Source organism: Mustela nigripes, chromosome 14 (assembly GCF_022355385.1).
Source record: "Mustela nigripes isolate SB6536 chromosome 14, MUSNIG.SB6536, whole genome shotgun sequence".
NCBI lineage: Eukaryota > Metazoa > Chordata > Mammalia > Carnivora > Mustelidae > Mustela > Mustela nigripes.
Genome location: NC_081570.1, coordinates 1847030 through 1861051, shown reverse-complemented (window position 1 = coordinate 1861051; position 14022 = coordinate 1847030). Strand labels below are relative to the sequence as shown.

At 69.7% G+C, this 14022-nt stretch overlaps 1 protein-coding gene across 1 annotated transcript in view; it reads left to right on the top strand.

Moving 5' to 3' along the window:
• Positions 1–13447, top strand: part of MEGF6 (multiple EGF like domains 6) — a 31904-nt gene extending 18457 nt beyond the window's left edge. The window contains exons 12-33 of the mRNA XM_059376732.1: positions 706–834; positions 1561–1695; positions 1771–1905; positions 4094–4219; positions 4653–4784; positions 4880–5008; positions 5120–5251; positions 5700–5828; positions 5926–6054; positions 6232–6360; positions 6754–6882; positions 7139–7267; positions 7500–7628; positions 7736–7864; positions 8108–8236; positions 8720–8848; positions 9777–9905; positions 10079–10207; positions 10527–10655; positions 10744–10872; positions 11362–11490; positions 12807–13447. Of these exons, the coding sequence (XP_059232715.1) occupies positions 706–834; positions 1561–1695; positions 1771–1905; positions 4094–4219; positions 4653–4784; positions 4880–5008; positions 5120–5251; positions 5700–5828; positions 5926–6054; positions 6232–6360; positions 6754–6882; positions 7139–7267; positions 7500–7628; positions 7736–7864; positions 8108–8236; positions 8720–8848; positions 9777–9905; positions 10079–10207; positions 10527–10655; positions 10744–10872; positions 11362–11490; positions 12807–12871 (2789 nt within the window). The 3' untranslated portion in view covers positions 12872–13447. The remainder of the gene's footprint in view (positions 1–705; positions 835–1560; positions 1696–1770; positions 1906–4093; positions 4220–4652; positions 4785–4879; positions 5009–5119; positions 5252–5699; positions 5829–5925; positions 6055–6231; positions 6361–6753; positions 6883–7138; positions 7268–7499; positions 7629–7735; positions 7865–8107; positions 8237–8719; positions 8849–9776; positions 9906–10078; positions 10208–10526; positions 10656–10743; positions 10873–11361; positions 11491–12806) is intronic.
• The last annotated feature ends 575 nt before the right edge of the window (positions 13448–14022 follow it).

Genomic DNA, 14022 nt, shown 5'->3' with positions numbered 1-14022 from the left:
TCCTTCTGGCCCCTGACTCTGCCTTCCCCTATCCGGTTTCTTCTCCTTCCTCTTTTAAGGACGCTCATGGGTTAGGATAACCCGGCGGGGGGTTCTCACCAGCAGATTCTGGGGACTTAGGTGTGGACGTATTTCGGGGTTACTGTCTAGCTCCCTGTGGCCCTTCAGGAGGCAGGCCTGGGGCAGGACTGAGCCCCAGGGAGGCGCTTCGGGAAGGAAATCCAGATGCCCTCTCCTAGCCTGGGGCCCCCTGGGCTTGGTCCCGGGATGCTGGCCGGTTGAGGCTTCTCTGGGGGCTGGGGGCTTGCTGGGTGACCACCAAGAAGTGGACGTCAGGATGCACTAGGTAGGGTGGAACACAGGGTTTCAGGGTGAGGTCTCTGTGCATCTCCTACGCGTATGCTCAAGAATGTGCTTGGCTTCACGCCCTGGGCCAACTTCCAGACCACAGACGCTGGGGAGACAGGCCAGCCGGGGCCGATGGCCATGTGCATGGCTCATCTTGGGTCTGCCCTGTCCTCGTGGTGCCCTTGTCTGCCCCCGGGGCCCCTCCCCGTCTGGGATGCAGAGTCCTCAGGCGCTGGTGGCCCTGCCCAGGGGGCCTGGGCCCCTCCTAGCTCCTGTGTTGGGTACGGGGCCCCTCGGAGCATCTCCACGGGCGTGGGACATGTCCAGGTGGGACTCAAGAGGCCGTGCCTCCCGCAGGCTGCCCCAAGGGCTTCTACGGCAAGCAGTGCCACAAGAAGTGCCACTGTGCCAACCGTGGCCGCTGCCACCGCCTCTATGGGGCCTGCCTTTGTGACCCGGGACTCTACGGCCGCTTCTGCCACCTGGGTGAGTCCCCTGCCCTGGCTGCTGGTCTCTGGGGGCGGGGCGGTGCTGCCACAGCAGGCCCGCACGCTCCCGTGCCTTGCTGCCTGCCTGGCTGGGGACGGACCCCTCCTCTGCGGAGGGCAACGCAGGGCTCAGTGGGGTCCCCGGCTGGGACCTGGGCCTCAGGGACCCAGAGCCATGTCCTCCGGACTCTGTTGGCCTTCGGGGTGCCTGGGAGGGCGTGGTCCCCAGCCTTCTGTCGCCCCCTGGTCCCACAACCGGGCTAAGGGGTCGGCAAGAGCTTGGGCAGGGGCAGACCTCCCTCGGAAGCTTCTGGGGACGGGGCTCACCTTGGCTGTTGGAGTTTGCCGGCAGCAAGGGGTGCCCAGTGGGGCTCCCCGAATCTCCAGGGGTTACCCAGGAGGGGTCACCCCTCCCTGGTGGGCTGCGGGGGAGATGGGGATGAGCAGACATCGTCTGGGAGCTCCGTGTGGTGCGCCGTAGAAGGATCGTTTAAAATGGGGGCGATGGGGATTCCGAGTCTCTGGGCTGCGAAGTGGCGGGACCCAGGGCAAGGACCTGGACCGCGTGGAGACCCCGTTTCTCGTCTGTGCAACCAGCGCGGTGGTCCCAGTGGCTGGGGCGGGCGGTGCCTCTCTGCCTGGCTTTCGGGGGCTGGAGACCCAGGAACCTGGGAGGGGCTCACGCACCCAGGTAGGCAGCCCCCGTCTTGGTTCTGTGGTGCAGCCTGTCCACCGTGGGCCTTCGGGCCCGGCTGCTCCGAGGAGTGCCGGTGTGCGCAGCAGAACACGCTGGCCTGTGACCGGAAGGACGGCAGCTGCTCCTGCAAGGCTGGCTTCCGGGGCGAGCGGTGTCAGGATGGTGAGTGCAGGGGTGCGGGGTGGGGGGCCCCGGGCTGGCTGACCCTGCAGGCCCCTCTCTCCTCGCCCCCTGCAGAGTGTATGCCAGGCCTCTTTGGGCCTGGGTGCCTCCAGGCGTGTACCTGTCCTCAGGGTGTGGCCTGCGACCCCGTCAGCGGCCAGTGCGGGAGGCCGTGTCCGGCCGGCTACCAGGGGAAGGACTGTGATCAAGGTCAGTGGCTGGCCCCAGCCCCCGGCCCCCGGAGTGCTGTGACCAGGACGGGGAGCCAGCCAGGCCGCCTGGCCCCACCCTCGTCGCGCAGCGGTGACTGCACTGGTTGGCCTGTCCCTGTGACCGTGGTCTGGGCTGCTGGGGCAGGAATGGTCTGTGCGCCCAGGGAAGGGTCGCGTCCTCCAACGTTGTGTCCACCCTACCCCCCCAACTTGTTAGCTACAGTGTGCTCAGTGTGCTGCGCCCCGGGGGGCTGGCTCCCTGTCCTGGTGGGCCTGAGTCTGTGGGACCTGGGCAGCTGCTAGAGCGCAGGCTCGGGCTGGAGGTACAGCGCGGCGTGTGGCCCGTGATGAGGGCCGTCCACACGGCTGAGCTGGCCTGGGCTGCAGGGTGTGCGTGCGGAGCGGTGGGCCTGGCTGGAGGCCCCGGGTTCACACACCGCAGGCAGCCCTACGCCCAGGGTGGCTCCGGCCCCACTCACAGGGTGTGGGCTGCTGGGGGCCTCCTGCGGCACCTGGTGCGTGGGCTGTGCGCCCCTGCTGGCCCCGGCTGGAGGGGGACCGTGTGTAAGCACGCGGGGGGCTGGCTTGGCCTCCCCCTAGCATGGTCTGTCCCCTCTGGGGAACAAGGAGGGGACCCTGGGGACCCAGCCTGAGCTGGGGGTCAGCATCTCCCTCTGCAGCCAGGCCACGTCCTCTGGAGTGGGCGTCCTGGAGACCACAGTGATGACCCTGTGCAGGGCTCTCGGGTCCCAGGGGTCCAGGAGGGGCATGTGGGGGCTGCTGGGAACCCGGCCTGGACCCGCCAGCCCGATGTGCACCCCAAGGGGCCCGGTGGTGCCTGTCTCCCTTTAGCGGCTGTCCTCCTGTCCCTGTGGCTCTGGCGAGTCACGGGCTCCCCACCCGGGCCTCTGACTCTAGGCCTTCCCCGCACCCCCGTGGACACTCAGCGGAGCACTGGTCACACGAGCCACGAGCTCCCGTGCCCCCAGCAGCCCACAGGGAGCTCTCCCTGGAGACGCGCCGCCCCGCCCCGACCCTCCGCAGCGGCCCCGGCCCCGTCAGCCGAGGGCATGCAGGTGCCTTCCGGGCTGCTTTGCCTTCTCCAGTTTTCCTCTTCCCTCTGACAGTTTTCCGTGCCCCAGGGACACCCCGCAGGAAAGGCCACGCGTGTTTTTGTAGAAATGATGGCCCCCGCTGCTGTTGGGCCTGGAAAGATTTACCATCCCAAGTGCCTGTCTGCCAGGCTCCCCAGGGCCGGACAGGACGGCTTCAGCCTCTGCCATGGGGCCTCCTGCTCCCCGGTCCCCGCTGTGTGGGAGCCCGTGTGCCCCGCTCCAGTCCTGCAGATGGGCCCGTGCACGGTGGGGAGTGACCAGGTGCCTGCAGGCCACAGGCCCGCAGGACCGGGTTCAGCAGGCTGTGTCCTACGTCATCACGCTCCCTGAGCTCCCTCGGGCGCCTGCGGAAGGTCTCGGGGCCGGGACTGCAGCGGTCCTCTCCCCCAAGGCTGTTTTGATCCTGGGGGCTCTGATCACAGCAGCTCCCTCCAGGGGCTGCACCCGCCTTCCTGGGCAGGGCTGCCCAGGTTTCCCCGTGGGGCAGGCTGTGTGCAGGGTGGTCGGGCTTCTAGCGCAGTGGGCGGGCGGGGCTCTGCCTGTCCCCACAGGGAGGTGAGAGGCTCCGGGCCCCCACGTGCTTCAAGGCAGCCCTACTGTGGGCACAGAGCCCCTGGGCCAGTCCTTCTCAGAGGCCCTCTTTCCTTGGTCTCCACTCTTCCCCAGGGTCTCACTGCCCCTCTGCTGGGCAGAAGAGGAGGGGGGCCCAGGCCTCCAGGTCCTCCACACCCTCTGAACGTGCCTGGCTCCCATGGCAGCCGCCGTCCTGCTGGGACAGGGCCACAGCTGGGGGTAGAGTGGTGTCTGCAGACCCCCACCTCACCCCACCCCACGCTCTCTGGGGATCTGAGATGGGGGCAGACTTTCCTCGGCTGGGTGGGGGAGCACAGAGGGCGGAGCTGCTCCCAGCTTGATGCAGGGTGCCCTGCGGGGGGCTGGGTGCCCACAGAGTCCATCCTGCTCCTCAGATCCCGTGGCCCCCCGGGGGACCCTGGCTGAGCCCAGCAGCCCTGCTGGGGCGGGGGGGCTCCACAAGGGGGTGTCTGAGGCCCTTCCTGTCCCTTCCTGCAGAGTGCCCGGGGGGGACATTTGGTGTGAACTGCTCGGGCGCCTGCTCCTGTGGGGGGGCACCCTGTGACCGGGTCACGGGGCAGTGTCTGTGCCCCCCAGGGAAGACGGGGGACGACTGTGGGGCAGGTGAGTGGCCGTGGTGTCCTGTGATCTCCCTTCCATGTGCCCGCAAGTCTGGGGGGCTCCCAGCCCTGGGCCCTGTTTGGGGGTCCTGCAGTCTGCAGACCCCAGGCCTGTCCTTAGCGGCTGAGAGCCCACGCTGAACTACCCTTGGGTCTGCGCTGACCTGGGAGCACCAGGAGCCTGTCCGTGCGTTGCCAGCCTGGTTTCCCTGGGCCTATGGTTTGCCTCCAGGCTGCTTGCCCACCGCTCGTCCTGGGACAGAGGCTCCTCTTCTGGGGGTGGTGCTGTGCGGCCCACAGCCCAGCGAGGGGTTGGGGGTTCCCATGACCTGTTGTTCCCCCTCTCCTGGGCCGTGGTGCAGGGTCAGCAGCCAAGTCAGACGGGGCCAGCGAGGCCCTAGGGGATACTGACTGGCTGGGGGGGGGGGGGCGTCTAGACTGTCCGGAGGGGCGCTGGGGGCTCGGCTGCCAGGAGATCTGTCCAGCGTGTGAGCACGGCGCCGCGTGTGAGCCCGGGACCGGAGCCTGCCTGTGTCCCCCCGGTTACACGGGCAGTCGCTGCCAGGACCGTGAGTATGGGTCCCTTGACCAACAGTACGTAGCCCCGACCCTATGCCCCCGCCGCCCCGGCTGAGCCTCCCCCTCCCCCGCCCCCGGCCCACAGCGTGCCCAGCAGGCTGGTTCGGGCCCGGCTGCCAGATGAGATGCTCCTGTGCCAACGATGGGTACTGTCACCCGACGACGGGACGTTGCAGCTGTGCCCCCGGATGGACCGGCCTCAGCTGCCAGAGAGGTGGGCGGCCCAGGGCTCAGGGTTGGGGGCCAGAGGGGGTTCTGTGGCGGGCCTGGCCGTGGTGCCTGCGCTCGGCCGGGCCTGTGCGGGCTGACCAGCGCTCTGTTGCAGCCTGTGACGGCGGGCACTGGGGACCCGACTGCAGCCAGCGCTGCGACTGCGACCCAGGCCACGGGAGCTGCGACGCGGTCAGTGGCCTGTGTGTGTGTGAGGCCGGCTACACAGGCCCGCGGTGCGAGCAGCGTGAGTCCTGGGCCGCCCACAGCCGCCGCCCCATGTGCACGCACGCCCACGCGCTCACCAGGGGCTCTGGTCCCGCCCGTCTGTCTGCGGGACAGGCGGAGGGTCTCGCCCCCTCAGCTCCCTCAGCTCCCCGTGTCCTGTTGGGCCCAGGCTCCCCCGCCCCCGCAGCCTACCCTGGTCTGTGAGGTCACCTGGAGCGTCAGGCAGGGAGAGCAGGGACCTGGCACCTGGAGGAGGGGAGGACCGAGGGCCATGACCTTCTGTGTGTGTCCCCGACCGCCCCCCAGGCTGGGGCAGCTCCAGAGGCCATGCCTGGGGCTCCTACCTCCCCGGGTCGGAGGAGAGTGCCCCACGGTCCCCGTCCCCAGCCGGGATGACAGAGGTGCAGGCGCGTCTCAGTGGGTCTCCCCCACTCTGGCTGACAGTGGTTGGGTGCTGCCTGTCTCAGGGTGTCCCCAGGGCCACTTTGGGCCGGGCTGTGGGCGGCAGTGCCAGTGTGAGCACGGGGCAGCCTGTGACCACGTCAGCGGGGCGTGCACCTGCTTGGCCGGCTGGAGGGGAACCTTCTGTGAACGCGGTGAGCTGGGGCGTGAGCCTGGGTGGAGGGCGGACCCCGCCGCCTGGACGTGGCCCATCACAGCCGCCCCCGCCCCTCCGCTCCCCGCTCTCCGCAGCCTGCCCCGCCGGCTTCTTCGGCCTGGACTGCCGCGGCATCTGTGACTGTGCCGCCGGGGCTCCCTGTGACTCTGTGAGCGGCTCCTGCCTCTGCCCTGCCGGCCGCTGGGGCCCCCGCTGTGCGCAGGGTGCGTGAGGCCCAGGCAGCCCCGGGGGCTCCAGGAGACAGGCCAGGGCCTCCTCCTGGGTGTCTGCAGCTGCCAGGTGGCCACTTAGAGACACCGTCGGTCATGCTGAGGGGTGCCCAGGCCAGAGGAAGGTCTGCGCAGCCCCTCCGGCCCCTGACGGTCCTCTTCCTCCTGCAGCCTGCCCTGCCCCCACCTACGGGCCCAACTGCAGCCAGACCTGCTCCTGCTTCAACGGGGCGTCCTGTGACCCCGTCCACGGACAGTGCCGCTGCGGTCCTGGCTGGATGGGCCCCACCTGCCTGGAGCGTAAGCCCACCCCCACCCCAGGAACACCACCCCCTCCCCACCGTGGGTCACACAGGGTCACATGGGCGTGGGATGCCGCAGGACAGGAGACTTGGCAGGAGCGGTGGGCAGGGGGGCCGGGGCTTGTTGCGCCCCCATGGGGCATGATGTGGGGGAGGGCAGGCAGGTGCCGAGCTCCCCAGGGCGGGGTTGGTGGGCCCAGGGTGGCCTGGGGTGCGTCGTCTTAGCGGCAGCCCTGGGAGAGGTCCTCCCCGTGAAGTCTGGTGCTGGGTTTTGGGGGGACCGGAAGGTGCAGGACCTCCGGGGCTGCCTCTTGATGGGGGCGAGGTGTGGAACCCGCCGGGCCGTGCCGTGCCGGGCTGCTTGCTGTGAGTGTCTCCCCTCTTCCCGCAGCCTGTCCCACGGGCTCCTACGGCGACGACTGTCAGCACACCTGTCTCTGCCAGCACGGGGGCACCTGTGACCCTGTCTCAGGCCGCTGCACATGCCCCAAGGGCTGGGCCGGGCTGGCCTGCGAGCAGGGTGAGCCTGGGGAGGGCTGAGGAAGAGGGGGATGCGGGGAGGGCCGGGGTGTCCGTCCCGAAGTACGCTGGCTCAGCCTCTACTCTTTGGGGGCATGAGGGGGCTTTCTGCGGGCAGGTCTGCGCTGTGACCCTCCCCCAGGCCCCTCTCCTCTTCAAGGACAGGGGCCCAAGGCTCTGGGTGCAGGAGGCATGGCTTGGGTAGGGTCTCCTGGGGCCCGGCGGCGCAGGACACTCCGGGGTACCGTGCCCCACAGAGTGCTCCCCGGGGCGCTTTGGAGCCGGCTGTGAGCACAGTTGCGGGTGTCTCAATGGCGGCATCTGTGACGGGCGCTCGGGCCACTGCCTCTGCCCCGCCGGCTGGACCGGGGACAAGTGTCAGAGCCGTGAGTGGACCGCATCAGGGGCTGGGGTGCAGGGGGCGCCCAGGAGGACCCACTGGTCCCGTCAGTGGGTGGTCTCAGCTTCGCTCCGGGGTGGAGGGCCCCGTGAGGTGGTCCCTTGGCAAGTGGGAGCAGGGGCTGCCGTCCGAGCCCCTGGGGGTCCCCTAGGGGAGGGGTGGGGGCGTCTGGCTCTCCTCACACCCTGGGAGCCTCTGCCTCGTCTCGCCCACCGCAGCCTGCGCTGAGGGCACGTTTGGGGCGCGCTGTGAGGAACGCTGTGCCTGCCGGCGGGGGGCCCCCTGCCACCACGTGACGGGGGCCTGCCTCTGCCCCCCGGGATGGAGAGGCTCGGGGTGCGAGAACGGTGAGCCCCTGGGCCCCGCTGGCACCCTTGGGTGGGACAGTTCTTGGCATGGGGATCTCTCCGGCTGCCCCAGGGCTCCCCACCACCCCTGCACTGGCTTCCTGCAGCCTGTCCGCGTGGCTGGTTCGGAGAGGCCTGTGCCCAGCGCTGCCGGTGCCCGCCCGACACCGCCTGCCACCACGTCACTGGGGAGTGTCGCTGCCCGCCAGGCTCCACGGGGCCCGGCTGTGAGCAGGGTAGGTGACCCCACCCGGGGGGGCAGAGCCGCTGGTCACGGAGGCACACGGCCCCCGGGCTGCACCCGACCCCTCCACGCGGGACCAGGACGGACCCCAGCCCACACCCCTCCGGGGAGAGCTGTGGACGGAAGTGCCCGCTGGGCTGTCCTCGGGAGGGGCTGCTCATCCCAGGGCTGGGGATGGGAGGCCAGGGCGCCAGGCCTGACCCCCAGCCTCTGGCACCTGCCCCTGTCCCTGCAGGGTGCCCTCCGGGGCGGTTTGGGCCTGGCTGTGAGGAGCGCTGTGGGTGTCCGGACGGGGCCTTCTGTGACGCAGCCACCGGGGCCTGCCTCTGTCCTGCCGGCTTCCTGGGGGCAGACTGCAGCCTGCGTGAGTGGCTGGGGAGGGAGGATGTGGCTGCTCCCTGGGCCTCGGGGGTGGGGGCCCAGCCAGCTGGCGGGGAGGACGGCCCGCTGACCGTCTGTCTTCTGGATTCTCCCACTGTGCTTGGCCCCAGGCTGGGCTGAGGTGGAGGGTGTCCCTGTGACCTCAGTGTCTCCGGCTCTGGTTCCTCCTCCCCACACCCCACGGGGGCTTGTGGACCTCTGTGCAGACGGAGGCCAGCTGGGCGTCCCGCCGAGGACAGCACCCTTCCCTGAGTCGTGGGGACTTCCCACGGGTTTGGGAAATTGGCTGGGTGGGCGGGAGTGCAGAGCTGGCCTGGCCTCCAGCCGAGCTGCGGGGGGAGGGGAGATGCCAGGGTGGGCAGGGGCAGGGGCAGGACCGTCGCTGCAGCACATCCTGTCTCTGGGTGACGTGGCACAGAGAAGGGGAGCCGGCAGGGCTGGCCACCGGCCTCTTTCCTCCCGGCAGGCTGTCCACAGGGCCGCTTCGGTCCTGGCTGTGCCCACGTGTGCCGGTGCGGGCAGGGAGCAGTGTGTGACCCGGTGACCGGCAGCTGCTCCTGTCCCCCCGGGAGGACTGGCGTCCACTGTGAGCACGGTGAGCGCCCGCTCTGCCTGCCTATCTCTCACAGATGCCGAGGCATCAGCCCTCGGTGGGGGCTGACGGGGAGAAGCCGTCGGTTCCCAGGGGAGATCCAGGTCCTCGAGCCGGGGGTGCATGTGGCCAGCTGCCTCCGCTGATCCCGTCAAGCCACTGGTGGGGGCCGGACATGGACCACCCAGAGCCTCTGAGCTGGAGGGTCCAGCGGCTTTGTCTGAGGACGGGGCCAGCTGCCTGGCTCAAGTCCTGTGGCACAGTGTCCTGCTGGTTCTTTCTGCTGGGCCTGGAGGCAGGGAAGCCCAGGAGGAGGGAGGCCTGGAGCACAGGGTGTGGGGACGGAAAGGAGCAGTCATGGGGCTCCCGCCTGTGATGGCAGTCCTGGGCCCCATGGCCCCGTGGCCCCTTGGCCTGGCTCCGACCCCACAGTCCCTGGTAGGTCAGAGCACTCTGCCAGCCTTGGGGCCTCATCAAGGGGTCAGCGACCCTCCCACTGACCCCCTAGGTCTTAGCCTGTGGCAGCAGAGTTCTAATCACTCAGGCCTGGTGCAGCCGGGCTGTGTCCTCACGTCCGGGGACCTACAGCAGCTGTGGGCCAGATTATGATGGGGGCCATCTGGAGAGCCCAGCAGCCTGGCCTCCTCAGCCTGGAGGATGGGCCTGTGCGGAGGCCACCACCTCCAGGAAGGCTGCCCTGACCAGCTTCTGCCAGCTGGGCAGACACTCCCCGCCCCTCCTCGGTGCTCAGCCGGGCCTGGCATTTGTGGAGAGGAGGAGTGAGTGGCAAGACACGGCTGCCGTCCGCTCCCCGGCGCGCGTGGGCAGAGACCTGCCCCAGCAAGTGTTTGTGGAGTGAAGGTGGTGGGGACATGTCCCCGGAGTGTGTCCAGTCCCGGAGCTCTGAGTGGTGCCCGACTTCTGCCCCCAGGCTGCCCTCAGAACCGGTTCGGCGTGAGCTGTGAGGGCGTGTGCGCCTGCAGGAATGGTGGCCGGTGCCACGCGGCCGACGGCAGCTGCTCCTGCGGCCTGGGCTGGACGGGGCCACACTGCGAGCTGGGTGAGTGAGTGGACCGAGCCCCGGTCGGGGAGGCGGCCGGCTCTGGATCCCCGAGGAGAGCACGGGGCCGCTGTGGGGGCTGGGTGAGACCCCCCGAGGTCGTGAGAGTCAGGCTAGTGCCGGGTCCCCTGCTCCTCCGCTGCGGGAGACCGACCTGCGAGCTCTCTCCTCAGCCTGCCCTCCTGGTCGCTACGGTGCCGCCTGCCGCCTCGAGTGCTCTTGCCAGAACAACGGCACGTGCGAACCCGCCACGGGCACCTGCCGCTGCGGCCCCGGCTTCTACGGCCAGGCCTGCCAGCACTGTGAGTCCTGGGGTGGCGACCCCGGCCCCTGTGGCTGCTCGTCCTGCGTGGGGATCGGGGCCCGGGTGGGCTTCCATAGCGAGGGCCCCGGTCCCTTCCCCTCCCGGTGGTAGCCCGTGAGATGAGGCCGGGCTCCACTCCCCGTGCGACTCCTCTGGCTCAGGGTCCCTGAGAGCGGGTGAACCTCCCACTGGAGCCCCAGACTTGATGGGCGGGATCCACGCCCAGGAGGGAGAAAGGGCGGGACGGGCCCGTGAACCAGGACCTTCGCTCACCGGGGGCGGACTGAGGTCAGGGCTCTAACTGTGGTGTCCTTCAGCCTGTCCCCCCGGCTTCCACGGGGCCGGCTGCCGGGCCGCGTGTGCGTGTCAGCATGGGGCCCCTTGTCACCCTGTCAGCGGCCAGTGTGTCTGCCCTGCCGGCGCCTCCGGCCAGCTCTGCGAGAGGGGTGAGTGTCCGTGTCCCATGTGCTCCCCTGGCCTTGCCGTGTGGGGGAGGGGACAGGAAGGGACGCTGAGTCCACTGCCCCCCACCAGGGTGTGAACCAGGCTCTTTTGGAGAGGGCTGCCACCAGCGCTGTGACTGCAAGGCAGGGGCACCCTGTGACCCCGTTACCGGCCAGTGCCTGTGTCCCCCAGGGCGCACAGGGGCCGCCTGTGACCTCGGTGAGTCTGGGGTCCCGCTCGGCAGGGCACGGGCGCGGGTCTCTGCTGGTGGAGGACACTGATTGTGCAGGGGCCCCTGCCCTCTGGCGCCAGTCCCACTCTTCTGTATGGGGTGCCCAGCGTGGGGCTCCTGCTCCGGATGTCCTGCTCTGTGGCCGGAATGGGAGCCCCGTGAGGTGGGAAGGAGCCTCCTGACCTGCCGGCCTGCTTGGACACAGAAGGGCCTGTCTGCGGCGGGCTGCGCCCCTGACCTTGCCATGGCTCGCCTTGACCTGGGGCATCGCTGATGGCCCGGCCCACGTTGTCAGCCCTGGGCTGGGCCGGTGCCCAGGACCCGGCGCTTTCCCGTGTGGGAGCTCACACAGGGCAGGAAGAGTGAGGCCCGAGAGGCCTCTGCTTCCTCCAGCCCTCCACAGGGGGCCTGGGGTGCCCTGGCCGGAGCAGGCAGGATGGCCCTCAGGCCCGTCTCCCCCTCCCTCCCGCCTGTAGACTGCGCAGCGGGCTTCTTCGGGCCGGGCTGCGTCCTGCGCTGCGGCTGTGGGGCTGGGGTGGCCTGTGACCCTGTCACCGGGTGGTGCCACTGTGCAGACGGCTACGTGGGGCCCGCCTGCCAGCAAGGTGAGTCAGGCTCCCGAGGGGGGGCGGGAAGACCACCGGCTCCCCAGCCCCGCCACGGCGAGAACCCGTCCCTCCTCCCCACACGCCGAGCTGAGCGGCCAGGCCAGCTGGCGAGAACGCGGCCGTCCCCGCGGGTGTGCTCGGCTCCTCAGGGGCGGGGACACTGCGCCGAACCTCAGGGCAGGGTTCCGCTGCCCCTGTGGGCTGGGCCGGACAGTCCAGTGTAGCCGGGCACCAACCCAGCCCCCCACCCCCTCCCCGCCTTGCCCTGTGTGTGTGTGAGCCCGTGCACCTGTGGGCTCCAGTCTGCGTGCTGAAGCCTGTGTGTGTGCACACTGGTGCCCGCCGGCTCCTGCGCCAGCCCCGGGCCATTGGCGGGGGGGCGCCGTGACAGCGGCTTGGCCTTTTGGCCCCCACAGCCCCCGGGGGAACATGCGTCTGCAAGCCGAACTCGGGGTGCCCCTGGAGCTCCCGGTCAGCTCGCCCAGGCCACCGAAGGGAGAGGAGATGTGTGCTGGGAGGGTGGCGTCCAGGCCCTCGGGGATGGGCTGTGTAGACAGGGGAAGCCAGCAGCCAGGCGGGGAGTGGGGAACCCCATCTGTGGGGTGTATGTTGTATATGCGTGTTTTTGAGCCTGGCAGCCCGGCCTGGCTGTTAGCCCTGGGGTGGCCGGAGGTGGAGGCCAGCAGGCAGGGCAGTGGCTGTGGACAGAGCGTCCCCACGGTGGCACCTGGTGGTCAGCTGTGGTACTGCATGGCGGGCCCCCGTGCTGTCCTGGCTACCAGACATGTAGCTGGGGTCTGGGCCCTGGTTGTCACCCTTCAGGCCAGTGGGAAGGAGGAGAGGCAGGGCGGTGCTGCCTTGCAGTCCTGGGCCCTGCCCCCTGCCCTGGAGTGGACTGGCCGGCTTCTTGTAGAGCCCCCGCCGTGCTGCTGGGCTGGAGGCTCTGGGAGCTTTCCTCTGGGGAGGGAGGAGCCCCGCTGTTGGCGTAGGCGTGAGCAGGGCACGGGCTTCGCTGGGGAGGACCCTGCAGGCCTGGGTGAGAGAACAGCCTTTGTGTTTGGGGCTATCACTGGCCTGTGACCAGCAGACGGAGGCCAGAGGACGGATGAGGACTGCGCACTAGCACACAGCTCGGGCCCGGCGGGGCAGCAGGCAGCCACAACCTGGACTTCACAGATGGGGTGGAGGCGGGGGAGGGAGGAGGGGCCGGGCTGCCAGGGCAGGAGGGGACACGGGAGGTGTGAGCCCGGAGCTCCAGCAGCTTCGAGAGTTTCCACCTGCCACGGCGCTGACCTTCTCCTCTGTCTCTACAGCGGCCGCACAGCCGGCGTCTCACCGGCCAGCACCGGGGCTCAGCAGCGGCGCCGAGAAGCACTAGCTCAGAGACAGCCCCCAAGCAGGCCCATCTTCCAGGCGCCTTGGCGACGACTGACGAGGGGCGCCTGTGGGCCGGCCAGGACTCAGCCCAGGCTGCCCGACCCTGCAGCCTCTCGCTGGGCAAGGAGAGGGAGGCCCTGCCTGGCCCAGCTCCAGGGAGTCCAGGCGGTGGGCCCGGCCTCCGGCTGCACAGCCACACAGCCGTGCTGGCCGCAGAAGCTGGGGAAGCCCTCCCCGCTGCCTCCCTGCTACCCACTCCGCACGCTGGGCGGGGACTGAGGGCAGGTGCAGGTGCAGAGAGGGGTCCCTGCGCTCCGGGCAGGTTCTTCTGGTGCTAGGCCCTGGGACTGCTGTGCTCAGCCCGGTCACCTGCCCTCGTAGGCCGCTGTATTTATGGAGATGTATTTATGGGCGGCTGACCACACCCGCTACACCCCTGGGCCCTGGAATGCTGCCCGTCCCTGCCTGCCCCAGGAAACCCTGCTGTGGGACTTTGGGGCCCCGTGGGATCGCTGGGCACGAGCTCCGGTACATGTGCAACCCAGAAACCCAAGAAAGAAGCCGCCGCTTCCTTGTGGCCTGTGCTGTTGTTGCTTTGGGCTCAGTGTGCGGCCCTCCCAGTGCGCCCACAGGAGTGTGTTGGGACAGGAACCTCCTCCAGACCAGGGAGGCACCACAGCACCCGCCCCCTGCCCCATCTGGTCCCTGCTCCTCCCCGGGGGTGGGGTGGGCATAAGGAGACCTGGGGTCTGTCCAGGTTCCCGGTGCTCTTGGGGGGCACGCGGGAGCTGGTCTGTGTGTGGGAGCGTGGCCCCGCGGGGAGGAGGCTGGCCGAGGGCAGGGGTGACGACATGTCTTCAGGGAGGGTACAGCAGAGGGGGGTGATGAGCATCCCGTGGGCAGGCGGCCAGTGGACTGGGTTGGACCCAGATGGCCACACCGGGCACTTAGGGTCTGAGCTGTAGCTCCCTGCGCCCCCCGGCACCAGCCCAGCTAGGGGTTATCCTCAAGGCAGAGGGTCTGGTGGAGCAAAATGAGGGGGTTCTAGCGGCCGGTCGGTCTCCTTAACCAACTAGGGAACTGCCCGTCCCTGAAAATGTCAGTGGGCTGTGTCCGGGCTCTCCAGTAAGTGGAATGAACACTCCCGGAGGT